This window comes from Furipterus horrens, unplaced genomic scaffold (genome assembly GCF_987537825.1).
Source record: "Furipterus horrens unplaced genomic scaffold, mFurHor1.1.pri manual_scaffold_11, whole genome shotgun sequence".
Lineage (NCBI taxonomy): Eukaryota > Metazoa > Chordata > Mammalia > Chiroptera > Furipteridae > Furipterus > Furipterus horrens.
Window position 1 is genome coordinate 66904562 of NW_028327181.1, and position 15868 is coordinate 66920429.

General features: G+C 39.6%; 1 protein-coding gene across 1 annotated transcript in view; it reads left to right on the forward strand.

Moving 5' to 3' along the window:
* The window catches only part of LOC149998108 (unconventional myosin-Id-like), a 167731-nt gene that overhangs the window by 81055 nt on the left and 70808 nt on the right, over positions 1–15868 (forward strand). Inside the window, exons 4-10 of the mRNA XM_090290753.1 lie at positions 1923–2088; positions 4323–4376; positions 5605–5700; positions 9267–9383; positions 11027–11230; positions 13863–14008; positions 14085–14199. Of these exons, the coding sequence (XP_090146879.1) occupies positions 1923–2088; positions 4323–4376; positions 5605–5700; positions 9267–9383; positions 11027–11230; positions 13863–14008; positions 14085–14199 (898 nt within the window). The remainder of the gene's footprint in view (positions 1–1922; positions 2089–4322; positions 4377–5604; positions 5701–9266; positions 9384–11026; positions 11231–13862; positions 14009–14084; positions 14200–15868) is intronic.

The window sequence follows — 15868 nt, forward strand, 5'->3', positions numbered from 1 at the left end:
AAGCTTTACATAAAGAGAAAACAGAAAATAAAATTATTCTGAAACAGATGAAAGTGTCCCCTTTCTACCTTATAGTTGCTTCTTTAAATGTATGTGGTCCGCAAAGATGTTACAACCCACATGGGTAGGTTTTATGGTGCAAACACTCATAGGTTGCTTGCTCTTTCTGTTTGTCTTTCAAAAACTAGCGTTCTGAGGAGCCCTCGGTTTCCGTGTAAAGGGGCTCTGGGAGGCAGATCCATGCCATCCTTATTACAGCTAGACTCCTGGTAGTGGAAGTGCTAAGCATGATTCATTTTCCAAAAGGGTTTCAGCCACACCAGGCTGCCACTCACAGCAAGATGAGTAGAAAGCTCGTGTGCACTGCCCGGGCCCAGCGTTTAGCACAGTGTCTGGCACACAGTGTTCGCTTAATAAATGTGTAAGGGATGAACAGATGGGGTTTTTAAAGAGAAAGAAAAAACGTGGCCATAAAGCAACATGACTCAACGTTCTTATGTGGTATGGACATTTTGAAGAGGAAAATGAATTCTCAGAGCTGCTGCTTGGAAGCTCAATATTCATTCACTAAGGAGTCACGCTCTGTATACACTTCTCAGCCTTCAGTGTTATGCACAGAAAGAAAGGGTGCTGGGGTGAGCTGAGAGACGAGAACTTAGACTACCCTACCCAGTGTGGGCTTTCTTCTTTTCATCCTGATTGGCCTGGGTAGTCAGGTCAAGAGAGGGATTTTTGTTAATTGTGACACATTTCCCACTTCTCATTCTGACTTTGCAATCTAATAAGACAAAAATATGACTAGTTTTTAAAATTTCCTTAAGAGGTCAGGAGAGTAACTGGCTAAGAACTAAATTAATTTTATTTCGAAAACCAGTTGGTGTAGTGGGTGGAGCAGGGCATCTGAGCATTAGCCAGTCTTTCACAAACATACTTTACCATAGTTTTATAGACCATTTTCTTTGTTTACCGTAAGCAAGCAGCTTTTCCCCACATTTTAAAAATACACTTTCATTTAAGAGGAGGTAAGGTTGTAGGGCCACTTACAGTAATAGTAGAAGAAACTGTTGATCTGCTACAGCAGGTTAGTTCCGTGGCCAAAGTTACTTCTCCAGGTATGTACATGGAAGAGGAATTCTGTTCCTCCTGGTAAAACAAAGACGTAAGGAGGAGGACGAAGTTAAGATATATCCATTGGGAGAGATGGCTCTATGGAAGATTAGCAGTCATTAAATAAAGAGTGAATTAACTGATACAAAAGAGAGATTCTGTACAGCTTCAAACAAAAATGATGAGCAATATCTAAAATAATAAAGACCACATTGATGATACGTAACTAAGTGCAATCAGTTTCACAGTTCTAGGCTTTATAAGCAAGTACTTTTAAAAATTGTATAATTTTCTGTTTCACCCATTCTTTCTTTTCAGAACATATTGTTCAGATTTTTCTCTATGTAAAAAAAAAGTTCATTTAAAAGAAAAACTAAAAATTACAGCATTATGTTGAAGGTAAATGTTCCCTGAAATCCCACCCTACTACCCCGTCAGCTTAGGTAACCATAGTGAAGTGTGCTGTTCACTCCAGGTTTTTAAGCATTTACTAACACATGTGCATAAGCACACACCCTCACATGTGTGCATGCACACACATGAAAGACCCTGCAATATGCATTATTTTGCAACTTAATTTCTCATTCATTAATATAGTCTGAACATCTTTCTATATCAGTACATGTACTGAGAAACAAAAATTTATTTTTATTCATCCCTCTTTATGTTGTGTGTGTGTGTGCATGTGTGTGTAGTGTAGCAAACAATGCTGCAGTGAGCATCTCTGTAAAAATATTTGCATGTCTTTTAATGATTTTTCTAAAGGCCCAGCCTTTAAAACTTTTTCTAGTGACTTTAATTTGTCTCTGTTCAAGAGTGAAGAATATGTTGCTTAAGTCCAACTGTGTCTTGGAAGCTTTTGGAAATGCCAAAACCAACCGTAATGACAACTCAAGCAGGTTTGGAAAATACATGGACATCAACTTTGACTTCAAGGGGGACCCTATTGGTGGACATATCAATAACTACTTATTGGAGAAGGTAAAATGTGCTTAATTTCTCAGGGTAATGTTTACAAGTCTTGAATTTTTTTTTAACCTAATTATAGAATTTCCTTAATTGCTTCAAAGTTGCTTTTAATACTACTCTCCCTCCCTTCCAGCTCTTTAGTTAGCTTTCTGTGACAAGATATTCTCCTTTTATGTTCTTTTATTAGCACTTACAATATCAACTTGAAAAAGGTTGTAGACTTTGTAGATGAAGATATAGGTATGTGGGTGGGAGGGGTGGCAATGGTCTGCAGCTGTGTGCCAGCTTCTGGGTAACTTTGAACCAAACACCAATCTAGGACCGATCCTTTCTACCCTTTTTATACATCACCACCTCCCATATGTCTTGGAGTTTTTTGGTTTGTTTGTTTTTAATGCTTTATAGAAGATCTATCATGTTCATTACCTGAGACAACACTCTTTTCAAACAATCATGCCCATACAACTTTTTTTTAATCAAGATATAATTAACATATAACATTGTATAAGTTTAAGGTATACAGTGTATTGATTCAATACTCCCATGTGTTTTTATTCTAATTAACTTGAAATCTCATTTTCTTCTAGTTTCTATTTGTGTGTGGCCTCCTTTATGGCAGTATAAAGGATGTTTGCTAAATTGAAGTCAGACTACCAAGGAAATTGTTTCTATCAGAGTCAGTTAAAAAGGGACAGGAAATGCCAGGTGTTATCAGTGTTTTTTCCAGATGTTGCATCGCTTCACTTTATGTGCATATTCCCTGTGAATAAACATACATTTTCATAATAGCAGCCTCGTAATAACAGTCTTTTGGGAACCACCTACGGGCGGAGTCTCCATAGACAAGTCTTGCTCAACTGATTTTATTACAGGATATAAGGCTTTGCTCTTAGAAATGCCAGCAGACCCAGGGGACAGGAGTGTTGAGACTATTTGTCCCTAAATAGTTCTTCCTATTCTCTCCACTTCCAATTTTTTCCTCCCTAAAAAAAAATTCCATCTTCAGGGTCAAGGTTTAAAATATCAAAATAGCCTTATTTTTAACAAGTTTTGGGAACTCTGTTTTGTTTTGTTTTTTATTTTATTTTATTTTATTTTTGGTTTTTCAATTACAGTTGTCCCCTTTTCTCCCCATTTCTCTCCCCCACCCAACCCACCCCCTCTCCCGCAATCATATCCCTCCCCGTTGTCCATGTCCATGAGTCATTTATACACGTTCCTTGACTAAACCCTTCCCTTACTTATCCCCCTTCTCTCCCTCCCCCCTCCCCCCTATTGACTGTTATTCTGCTCCTTGTCCTATTTAGTTCGTTTGTTTATGTTGTTCTTTAGTTTCCTGTATTAGGTGATATCATATGGTATTTTTCTTTCTTTGCCTGGCTTATATCACTAAGCAAAATTCTTTCTAGTTCCATCCATGTTGTTGCAAATGGCAGGACTTCCTTCTTTCTTTCTGCTGCATAGTATTCCATTGTGTAAATGTACCACAGTTTTTTGATCCACTCATCTACAGATGGGCACTTAGGTTGTTTCTAGGACTTAGCTATTGTAAACAGTGCTGCAATGAACATAGGGGTGCATAAATTCTTTTGAATTGGTGTTTTAAGATTCTTCGGAATTCTAAGACTCTACTGTTTAGAAATAACTGCTATTAACTTTTTTGTATTTCCCTTCATGTATTTTTTTATTGGATATACATATATAGTAAGTTTATTATATCTGTGTAGGTGTGTTTATATATTTATACATACATTACCTGCCTATATAGAAATATATACAAATGTGATTATACTATAAAATTGAGCCTACTTTTGTTCACTTAGTGACATATTGTGGACCTCTTTTCCTATCAATAAATGTAACACTAATATCGTCATCTTTAAAAAGAAAAAAAAAAAAAAAGAAAAGATTCTTCGGGTATAATCCTAGTAGTGGAATCGCTGGTTCAAAAGGCAGTTCCATTTTTAATCTTTTGAGGTAATTCCATACTGTTTTCCATAGTGGCTGCACCAGTCTGCATTCCCACCAACGGGAACTCTGTTTTAAGCAGAAAAAGAATTATTAAAAATTTGCACAGAAAACCATGTAAGGGAGATCTCGTTTTAGACAGGTACTATCTATCCATGGGGTCTTAGGACATTTAAAAGCACTGTTAATAAAGGACGCTGAGAACAAGTGGCTTCTGTGTTTTTTAAGGGTCCCTTCTCAGATTAACAATTTTAATTCGGTTTTTTTTTTTTTCTTAGTCTCGAGTGATTGTGCAACAGCCAGGAGAAAGAAGCTTTCATTCTTTCTATCAGGTTAGTAATCTGCTGTAATGCAGATAATTGATCATTTGCTCAGTTGTGCAGGAAATGAATGTATTTATTTTGGGATTTTTCCCTGCCCTGTGCCTCCCTTGCCTCCGCTGGCCCATGACACATTATACACATGTGCATGCACACACACACCCTACCATGTGCTTCTTCAGAGATTTGATTAGCATGACTGTTGGGAAGAGCTGGCAGGACACTGACCAGCCACATGACTGCCTTGGTTGAGCATCACTTGCATTTCTTTGCAGTGTAGATAACAGTTAAATGACTTTGAAAAGCTTTTGAAATAGGAAATCCTGGATATGTTAAATTCATTTTGTTTTATTTTGAATTGTGAAGCTGTTGTTTCCTCATTTGGGAGCTCCAGAGATAGGAACACAAACTTGGTTTATTTTACTCATGGAGACTATAAAGTGATATGATTACTTAAAAAAAAACACAACAGATTTATGCTTCAAGAGAATTGTCTTCTTTACCCCATCAAAGCTGCGACTGCTTTGAAAAAAATCTTTTTAGAAAAAAAATTTGAATACATCTTTTGGGAATGCTTTTAGAAACTAAGGCAAAATCTTTGACAATAGCCCTCCTGCTGACAAGTCTTTTTACTTAGAAAACAAGTTTTTTACATTATTATAATTTTTTAAAGCCCAACATAATATAAACCAATACTAATAAAATTATAAAATCAATAAGATTTATTCCCATGTCTAAACTATCATGGTTATCCTATTGTCCTTTCCTGGGAGATAGACGTTGATGAGGAAAAGCTATTTTTTCCCAGTGTGATTCAGCATTTGACTGTCTGCTGATATCTCTTACTTCTGGCAATATTGACTTTCTCCAAATTCCAAAACACAACTCTATCCTGTCTGCGTAATGAGGCTGCAAGCAAGTGACTGGCACAGAGCCTAGGCTTCTGTTTTACAAACAACCATAGTAAAAGCAAGACCCTTTTGTATGACAGTTATGCAGTGAAAGAGCTAACACTTCTAAAGTGATTTTCTTCATGATTGTATAACATTCTCCATGACTGATAACTACTGAAGCCATTTAACTTCAAGGTAAAAAATATATATATCTTCAAAGCTATCAACAGGAGGACCTAAGTAAATTAAGCCTAGAAAATGAATAAAAGCTATATTGCCATTGTTAGACCATCTGCTATATTTTGGGTTAGTATGTATTTTGCCAATTTATTCTAAATTATTTTTAGCTACTCCAGGGAGGTTCTGAACAGATACTACGCTCTCTACATCTGCAGAAATCCCTTTCAGCCTACAACTATATCCATGTAGGAGCTCAATTAAAGGTGAGTGTTTCCTCTTTGAAATAGAGAATCAGACAGAACATCAGAGGGGACATTAAATAATCATCTGGTCCAGCCTGCTGCCTTTAGGCAAGTGAATACTCTTCCATTATTAAAATACTCAGCGGCAGAGATTCAATACATCATTGACTCAACAACTTTGCTTAATAACCCATTACTATATATTATCATCATCTGACGGGAAAGAAGTTTCTCTCTTGTGATCTTGTGTTTTCTTTTCATTTTAAATCCTGTTCTCTTACTTTGACACTAATAAATATTGATATGACTAGCAAATCTACCTCAAAAGAAAATACCATATGATTTGGCCAAAGGCAAGTTGTTAAGACGTAAGAAAATTTAAAAGCATTTTGGTTGAAATGACTATCAGAGTTCTCCGCTCACTATTTTTTTCCAGCTATGGAAGTATCCTATAAATAGGTTTGTGACCCTTGGAGCATTTCTGTTTAACTTCAGAATTTTACCTTTTCTTTTTTTCCCTTGCATGTGAGTCCCGCACACATATGCAGGTAATTTTTGCTCTCTTCTTTCTAATTAGCTTTCTGCTAGTCATTTTTCAGCTAACCCTAATAATAGTTTGTAGATGGTAGGCTGTAAAACAATATTTACAGTATTATCCTTGTTTGTTGGGGAAAGCTATTGTATCAAAATACATAAAATAAGATATAGAGGGAAATAGACCAACATTTTAATTGTTTATTCTGTATTGATGAGATTACAGATATGTATTTGTGTTCTGCTTATTTTAAATGTCCTCTATAATTAAAAGTGCATTGCTTTTGTAGTTGGGGGAAAAATAAAAGAATTTATAAAAGGAAAGGATCTAAGATATGGGTGGTGTTCTTTTTATTTTTAAATTTTTATTATTCACCTTACGCTAATTATACCTGCATTACTGGTTTACCTGTATTTTTATTGCCATGCGTAGAAATAAATTATACCTAGGGTTTTGCATTTTAATTTTCCATTGTTTGACATTTATGTTGAGTTTACTAATTTATTTTTACTTTTATAATCATCTGAGAGCAGGATATTTGGCCAAAAGTTAATTGAGAACAAACAAAACATCAGAGGGCAGCACTGCAGCCTCTGAGATGGGCCAGAGGGGCTCAGGATGGGTGCCGTATAACGGGTCCTAAAAGCCAGTGACTGGAAATACTCCTTTTTATCAAATTGTCTTATTGACCAAATTACTTTTGGCCAGGTCACCTGGAGCCTCTCGATAGAAAGCAAGAATTAAATGACCGTTTAGCCTTCTAAGCTAAACTTAGATTGGATTCCCTTTTCATCAGTTTTCCACTCCTATTCCTCTCTTTCTTTTTTTCTTCCTCTCTAATAAAAACAAAGAAGTATTCAATAATCATAGTCTATACTTAAAATAAAGATTAACCTAAGGGACACAAAAATAGCCAAAGCTTCCTGTCCAGAAATAATTACTAATAACAGTTTATGTGTATATGTTTATAACAATAAACATTGTTGTATTGTTATTACAATACAACTGTTAATATCTTTCCATGTTAACAAAAATAAATTATTCAAATTATCTTAACTATAAAGTATCACACTCTATGTATTATAATTTTAACTATCTTAAAATATAGACATCATGTAAAATTTAGATATTTGGGATTGAAGGTAAGAAGAGACTCAAAAGTCTCCAAAAACAATTAGGAACTTAATTATGTCACAGAACAAGAAGCCCTGAAATGGGGCCGTTTCAGAGCTGGTTAATTCAAGGCCTTAACAATATTTTTAGGGACTAGATGTTGTTTCACCAGCTCGCAACTCTGCCATCCTCACTGGAGGTGGCTTGTCTGCTTAGGCTGATTTTCCTCATGGTTCCAAAAGAGCAGCAGCAGTTCCAAGAGTCACAGGCCGAGGACATGTTACTGGCTTGTCTCCCCCTTCATAAGCTAGCGGAACTGCATGTCTTATTGGCCAGAATGGCATCACAGAGCCATGGCTGACCAGTCACTTGGTGACAGGAATAAGATCACTAAGATTAGGGTAGACTAACGAAGATTTTCCTCCTGAAGCTGGGGGAGACCCATCCTGAAAGACACATGTAATTGGAGAGGGGTGAGCAATAAGGATTCTATGAGAAGAAAAACATGGGGGTGGAGAACGGCTGGTAGGTAAGCAGCCAGTAAGTTCCCAACGGTAGGACATTTAGATTTTTTGTCTAGTTTCTTTGCAACTTCAGTATGGTTGCAGCTTATAATAATAGTAATATCTCATACTTGTCAAGTGCCTTTTCTGTGCTAAAAACTAAGGATGTGCTTTATATGATTTCTCATTCAGTTCTCACAACAGTCCTGTAAGATATGTGTTATTATGCCCGTTCTCCCCACGAGGGAATGGAGACTCGGTGAGGTTAATTACGTATCTTGCCCAAGGTCGGAGAACGGGTAGGTGGAGGAGCTTGCGTGTTGTGTACAGGACACTAGAGGGCCCCTTCCGGTGCACTTCCTCAACCGCTGAGAAACTGGCCAAGGAAAGAATCGGTCAGGGCCTCCAGGGCTGCTGCTTTGGGAGAACTTCTAAGATAGGCAATTCCCATTGCTTCACTGTGAATTTCTGTCAGTATGCTGATATTTCCAACCTTGGGACTTTAGCTCCTCAAGGCAGATTATTATCTTTGGACCCTTAGTCCAGTCAGCTGCTGCAACACAAATAGCATGCGCTGGTGGCTTACTGTACACAACAGACATTTATGCCTCACAGTTTGGAGGCTGGGAAGTTCCAAGGTCAAGACGCCTTGGTGAGGTGTCTGGTGAGGGCCTGCTTCCTGATTTATAGATGTGCCTTCTCCCTGTGTCCTCACAGGGCAAGAGGGACAGAGAATCTCTGCGGCCTCTTCTGTAAGGGCCCCAATCACATCCTACGGACTCCACCCTCATGGCCCCATCACCTCCCAAAGGCCCCGTGCCTCCTAATACCTTCATGTCTGGGGTTAGGTTTTCAACTGATGAATTTTGGGGATGCAAACATTTAACCTATAGCAGACCTCCGAACCAGTGAGAGGGCACTGAGTTGTGAAAAAGTGAAATTAAGAGTCCCAACTATTTACTAGTTTGCTGAATGGTTGAAGCAGGTTGCTTTGCTTTGAGGGTCTTCTTTCCTCACCTGTGAAACAAAAAGCCTGATGATACAAGACTAATTGTGGAACAGAAGGCCATAGGCTGACACCCAGGCATGGGTCCTGGAGGCTCCCGCAGCCCGTCCTTCCCTTTTTGAGCGTACATCCCATGCTGTCTCCTTCATGCTGCACAGGGCAGCCATCGGCTTCTCTGCGTCGGCTCAGGACTTCATACGGGAAAGTATGGGGTACTCATTTTGGGTGACAGTGGCTCTCACACACAAGTGAGCATTGTATGTGCTGAAAGATGTTTCTACCCTGGAAATCATTTTTACTTTCTCTGGATGCTCAATGACTTACTATGAAAGCATCAAGACCCTGACTAAACTTGAATTTAGTCTCCTAATTATTGGATTTTAATGCTCATATGAAATGTCTGGACTTAATGTTTCCATTTCATTCCTAGCCTTCTATCAATGATGCCGCAGAATTCAAAGTCGTAGCTGATGCCATGAAAGTAATTGGCTTCAAACCGGAGGAGATTCAGACAGTGTATAAAATTCTGGCTGCTATTCTTCACTTGGTAAGTAGGGATGCCTCTCAGCATCTGCTGCCTCCCTGTGGAGACAGGGTGCTCTTTCAGATTTGGGGTTTTCCCTTGTAGATTTAAAAAGTAATTCACGTAAAAAGAATTTCTCTCATGTTTTGAAGAAATTACTATATCAGTAGTTCTCTCCATAATAGTATCATATTAGGAGGGATTTTCCAAGCCACGATGGTTTTTGAGACTGTGGCTTGACTTAATGATCTTACCAGTATGTTCAACTTTGAACTGGTTTATTTCAAGAAGAGAATTCAGCATTCAGCAAGGATGTGACTACCAACAGTATAAACTAAAATCCTCTGAACAGAGTAAGTTTCTAACAGCATTTGAAACATTGGAGTCATAGGTTATTGGAACTGGAATTTTGATCATCTCATTGTACAGGCTGGGAAACACGCCCTACAGGGTGGCCTGGCTGGCTCACAGGCAGAGCTCACAGTGGCCCGCGCCAGGGGCTGGGATGGCCGAAGGACAGTCCAGTGGTTTTCCACTGCACCACACACCCCCTCAGAGGAAGGGGAGAGCCGTGTGTCAGACTTCTCTCGTGACTGTTCACATTATTGCAGGTGTTTAAAATACAACGAATGTGTAACCTTATAGCAAATGAGAGACAACATGAATTCAAGTATGGAGTAAAGATTACCTTTCACTGTAGCAAGGTTTAACTCTGAATGAGTCAGCACCTATGTAAAAATAGTATATAGCAATGTAAATGATATCTAACATAAATAAATGTTCCTGACTGGAAGACTTTAATGTTATAAATTGTCTCATTCTTGGAACTAGTTTATATAGTATAACAATATCCTTCAGAATCCAAATAGAAATTCTATTTTTCAGTTGACATAATGATTCTCAAATTTACCTGGAACAGTAAACATGCAGGAATAGCAAATAAAAATGTGTTAAAGAAGAATAGTAGGGTAAGGGAAAGGGAGGAGAGGAGATATGACTAATTTTTACCAGATTTTACACAATACCTTAAAACTTGTTGCAAAATTCAGCACTAGATGAATCAACAGATTAGCAGATGAGCTGGACACTTGGTTAATGGTTAGTGTTTATTGAATAAATAGAATATAAATAGACTCAGAAACTCGGGGGATTTAATATATAATAGAGGTAACATTTCAGATCAGGATGAAAAGCTAAACTATTCACTTAATAGAGTTGGAGCAACTAACTAACCATCAGAAAAAAATAAGGTTAGATTCTTTACACCACATACAAACAAACTCTAGGTGGATTAAAAGCTTGCAGGTAAGAAAAACTGTACAACTATTAGAAGAAAATATTAAATGTTTATAAAACTGTTGGAGTGCAGGTGGTCTAAGTGTGACACCAAAGGATGATTCATAAGCAAAAGAGTCATAGATGTAACTCGTTAAAAATATAAAGTACGTACCCATCAAGAACATTTACTAAAAATTAAAAGAGGTAGGTGTCTTCAGAAGAGGAAAAAGTGGGTGAAGTGCTAGGTTTTTATACGTAATAGATTTAGGAAAATAGATGCTACAAACAGTCACTTTGAATTACGTCTCAAGTTGGCAAAGGTATCCCTGACATAATGCTACCGAATCTCACCGGCAATGCCCTGTTCTGTTTCTTCCCTTTTGGTGCAGGGAAATTTAAAATTTGTAGTGGATGGTGACACGCCTTTTATTGAAAATGGCAAGGTTGTGTCCATCATAGCAGAATTGCTGTCTACCAAGACGGACATGGTTGAAAAAGCCCTTCTTTACCGGACTGTGGCGACTGGACGCGACATCATTGACAAGCAGCACACGGAACAGGAAGCCAGCTACGGCAGGGACGCCTTCGCCAAGGTGGGACTTGACCTCACACCCTCTGGGCCTGCTGTCGATCTCAGTTGCAATTCTAGTGAATTTCTGGGGGGATCTGTTCAGATGTTCCTTGGAAGTAGGTTGAGGCTGTTAGACACTGTAATGATACTTTTGGGGCATCACAGGCTCAATAAAAACCCCAACCATGAGCATCACTGCTGGAAGACGTTCTAAGAACAACAAAGCTGGATGACGCTTACTTTGCGGGCCCCTCGCTTGCACGGGCCCCTCCCATGGCTCTCTGTTTTGCTTCTCTCAGTAACGCTTCTTGGAAGTCCCCTTCAGGTGTCCCAGTGGAGTTCAGATCCATTCTGTTAGTCTGTGTGCCAGTGTATGGTCATGGTTCCATAATGCATTAACTAACCATCCTCCTTCTAAGTCATTCACCTCATGTCCCTTTCTGCCACTGCAAACAATGCTGCAGGCTGGCCCAGTGCCTCTCTCCACACAGACGCCTTTCCTTCAGCTGGAGGGACTCCCAGGAATGAGCTTGCCAGGTCAAAGGACACACTTGTTTCAAACTTTACCTTTGTCTATTTTCTGTGTGGCAGATGTTTTATTTTTTTCAAGTCTAAGATTTTTCTCTTTCGTTGGTTGATTAGGTTGCTTTCTATTCCATGTTTTATTCTTGTAAGTCCCAGCCTTGGTTTTTAGACTTCGGAAGAATTTGGATTTATCTAAGTGCAGTGGAGAGTGGAGGATTTGAAGGTGGGACAAGCACATGGTTTGAATTTTTTAAATGATTACTCTGGCCTCAGTATGGAGAATCTTATGGGGGGAAGGAGAGCTGGGTAGGCAAACCTGGAAGCAAAGAGACCAATTAAGGAGATATTTTAGAACTCCAGGAGACTATGGCAGCTTGGGCTAGGAAAGTAGCAGAGGCAATGGGGAGAAGAGGGTGAGTTGAGACCAGCTGTGTTTGGAAAATAAAATCCACAGGACCTGTTTGGGGAATGATGAAGTCAAGGAGATTCCTTAACATGGTCTGGCTCCAACCTACCTCTCCTGCCTCTTGCCCTATCATATTTCAGCCTCCTTTTTTTGCTCCAGCACATCAGGCCCTACAAGTTTTCTTAATCCCCTCCTCCTTCCAGCCGCAGGGCCTCTGCACATGCTGTTTCCTCTGCTTGGGTTGCTCTTCGCTCCCCTCTCACCTGGTAACTCTTACTCACCCTGCTCTCAGCCCACTTTCTCAGAAAGGCCTCCCCTGGCCTCTCTGGACACTAAGCAGGTTGAATTCTCCTCAGAGCCCATGCACCAATCCGTGTGTGTGTGTGTGTGTGTGTGTGTGAACACGTGTGTGATTTTTCCTTCACCTTACTCCCTAAGCTCCTTGGAGAGAGGCCACGTTTATGTTTGCCTAGCTCTGTATCGCCTGCGAACTAAACATAGCAAGTACTCGGCAAATATTCGTTGAATGAAGGAATAAATTCCTAAGTTTCTCTTGCCATTATTCATGGTTAAAAGTAGGGTAGGAACAGTTTTTCAGGTGGGAAGACCAGAGTCCTGACAGGAGCTAAGTTTGAGGTGGCTGGGAGCCATCCAGAGTGTCGCCCGGGCAGCGGGAGCTGGGGGGAGAGGTCTGCCCCGGCTGATACATCTGGGAGTAGCACTGTGTTCCTGCGGTTTAATACTGGGTGATGCAGCTTGGAGAGAGGTGTCGGTGACGATAGCGGACTAGGAGGAATTCCCGCCCCCAGAGGTCGTGTAGGGAGGACCCACCACAGGTCACCTAGGAGGAGCAGCCAATGAAATAAACAGAAAATTAGGGAAGTGTGGTATCCTGACTCCCAGAGAGGAGAAGCTTTCAGGAAGTGAGTGGGACACTCAGTTGAGGAGTGCTGAGTGTCCGAATAAGATGTCCTTACAGCAGGACAAGAAAGCGTCTGTCTCACAGAGATGCTCGGGGTCCGTGATGAGCCACTTCAGTGGAGCAGGGGGCACTAAGTGAAGACTGGAGGGGGTTGCAGAGCCCGGGGAGGTGAGGACACAGGTGGCTGGAGGGGGGCGCCACGGAAAGGTTTTCAAAAGATGTGACGTTGCAGAGCATGTTTGTGCCAGGGTGTGAATGTGTGTTTCTGTGAGGCCTTTGTCTGTGTGTGACTTGGCGTGTGTATCCTTGTGTACTGGATGCATGTTTGATCCTCAGAAAATTTCAGACTCTGGCCTTTGGCCCAGATCTTTATTTAGCATTATAAATCAATATGTTTTTCAAATTTATAGAGCTTTAGTGGAACACAGTTATTAACTCACTTGTTTCCCGCTTTTTATAGTTGATGAGATGACTAACAAAGCAACGAAGTGACTTATAAGGGGAGAGTAGGCAAATTATTGAAATAGCTGGACACAGATTCATACCTGGGGAACGTTGTTGGAATGCAGTATGTGTAGTAACTGATAATAATCTTAAAAATCCAAACTATTTTGTTTTGCATCTACTGTGTTGGGTTTTTTATCAGACAGTCTGCATTTTTATTATTCTGCTTCGGGTAGTAACCTAGGAACCGCTATGCTCACTGGTAAGAAGGACGATAGGAATTTAAAACTCACCACAAACCTAAACATAGACTCATTCCCGAACAGGCAAGAATTTGCAATGTTGTTTTCCTCACAGGCAATATATGAGCGCCTTTTCTGTTGGATTGTGACTCGCATCAATGACATTATTGAGGTCAAGAACTATGACACCACAGTCCATGGGAAAAACACCGTTATCGGCGTCTTGGACATCTATGGCTTTGAGATCTTTGACAACAACAGGTAAACTGGATTAGAAACTTAAACACTGTCGTTTACTTTTTACTTGTTTGAATTTAATGTATTCCTTTTCTCGCAGCTTTGAGCAGTTCTGCATCAATTACTGCAACGAGAAACTGCAGCAGCTGTTCATTCAGCTGGTTCTGAAGCAAGAGCAGGAGGAATACCAGAGGGAGGGGATCCCCTGGAAGCACGTGAGTGGGCCTCCGTGGAAAATGTCTTCATGCCTTTCACAGACTCTTGATACTGTCAAATCTTATCCTTTTTAAAGGTATTTTTAAAAAATCTTTTGGGTATGTGAAACACCAACATTTTAGCCTTTCTCTTTGGGACTCGTAAATACAATTCATTTTCAGGGTTGGTACGTGGGATTTCTCTTAATTTAAAAGAGTCCGTTGGCCCTGGCTGGTGAGACTCAGTTGGTTGGAGCGTCGTCCCATAGACCGAAATGTTGCAGGTTTGATTCCTGGTCAGGGCAGATACCCAGGTTGTGGGTTCTGTCCCTGGTCGGGGCACATACAGGAGGGCGACCAGTTGGTGTTGCCCTCCCTCCCCCTCTGCCTCCCCAGCCTCCCTCCCTCTCTCTAAAAAGCAATGAAAAAATTGTCCTTGAGTGATGATTTTTTTTAAAAAGACTGTTGTTGGAGCCCAGAAAATGCTGTTATAATCAGTAAACTTAACATTTCCACTCCATGGCTGATGCCACGTGGGTTTTGTGGTTCACGCCTGTCTGTTAAGCATTTAGCATCATTTATAAGTTATTCAGAGCAACCACTTTTGCCTTAAACTAGTTAAGCTTTGCTTCCAGATTTAGTTTCTTCTCCTTCCTCCTTTTCTTTTTCTCCTCTTACTCCCCTTTTCTCCTTCTCTACTTTGTAAACTAAATGACATTGTATTGTCTTTAGTTGATGTTATTGCTGCTCTCTGAAATCCTTGCATGAAAACACATTAATTTGATTTCCATTTATTTGCTGTGTGTCACATTTCAGTCACCACTGCTCTTTTCATGGCTCTTCCTAAACTTTAATGTTTGTCAGAGTCACATATCTGGTAATATGTAGCCAGAACGCATATGAACCCAGATATCAGCTAAAAAGCATGACAGACCTCCTGCTCATGATAGAAATGAGACCTAGTAATTTTTCCTTTAAATTTGTATTTTAAACAATTTCAAGAACAGACTTGAAAAATGCAAAAACTTCTGAGTCTCCATAAGTTTCTGTTTTTATAAAACTGTGTTTGTCCTCTTGTCAAATAGTATAGACAATAAAAATAAAGTCAGTGTTTGTTTTGTGATATTCAACATTATAGCAGTGAAAAAACTATTTGAAAGACTGTGTTTAAGTTACTTTTATATTCCTTTCCACCTTCCTATTTTCTGTCTCCTCTCATTCAGAAAAAAGGAGGCCATGGTAGCTTTCCTGCCTCAAATTGCATCTTTGCCTTTCATCATGTGTTAAGCATTAGAATACCATAAAAATTTTGTTCAAGTATATTAGTATAAATTTTACCTATTTACAAATAAACCAAAGTGTGCTATTACTTTATAATAGGACTACCTACAATTCAGTTTAAGGAATAAACTCTTATAGCATATTTAAGATGTAATTTGATTCAATAAAGTTTATAAGGTCTGTCCAGAAGGTAGCCAGCCATGTAATATGAAAGATAGAAACATAAGATACAAGAGACATTTTACATAGGACAATGACACCGCAGTCCCCTTCAAAGTAGGCACCTTGAGACCTCACACAGTTCTCCCAGTCACCATCAGTTGTCCCCATAGTATTTTCCTGAATCTCATCAACGGTCTGAAATCTCTTCCCTGTCAGAGGCAATTTTAGTTTTGGGAAAAGGCAGGAG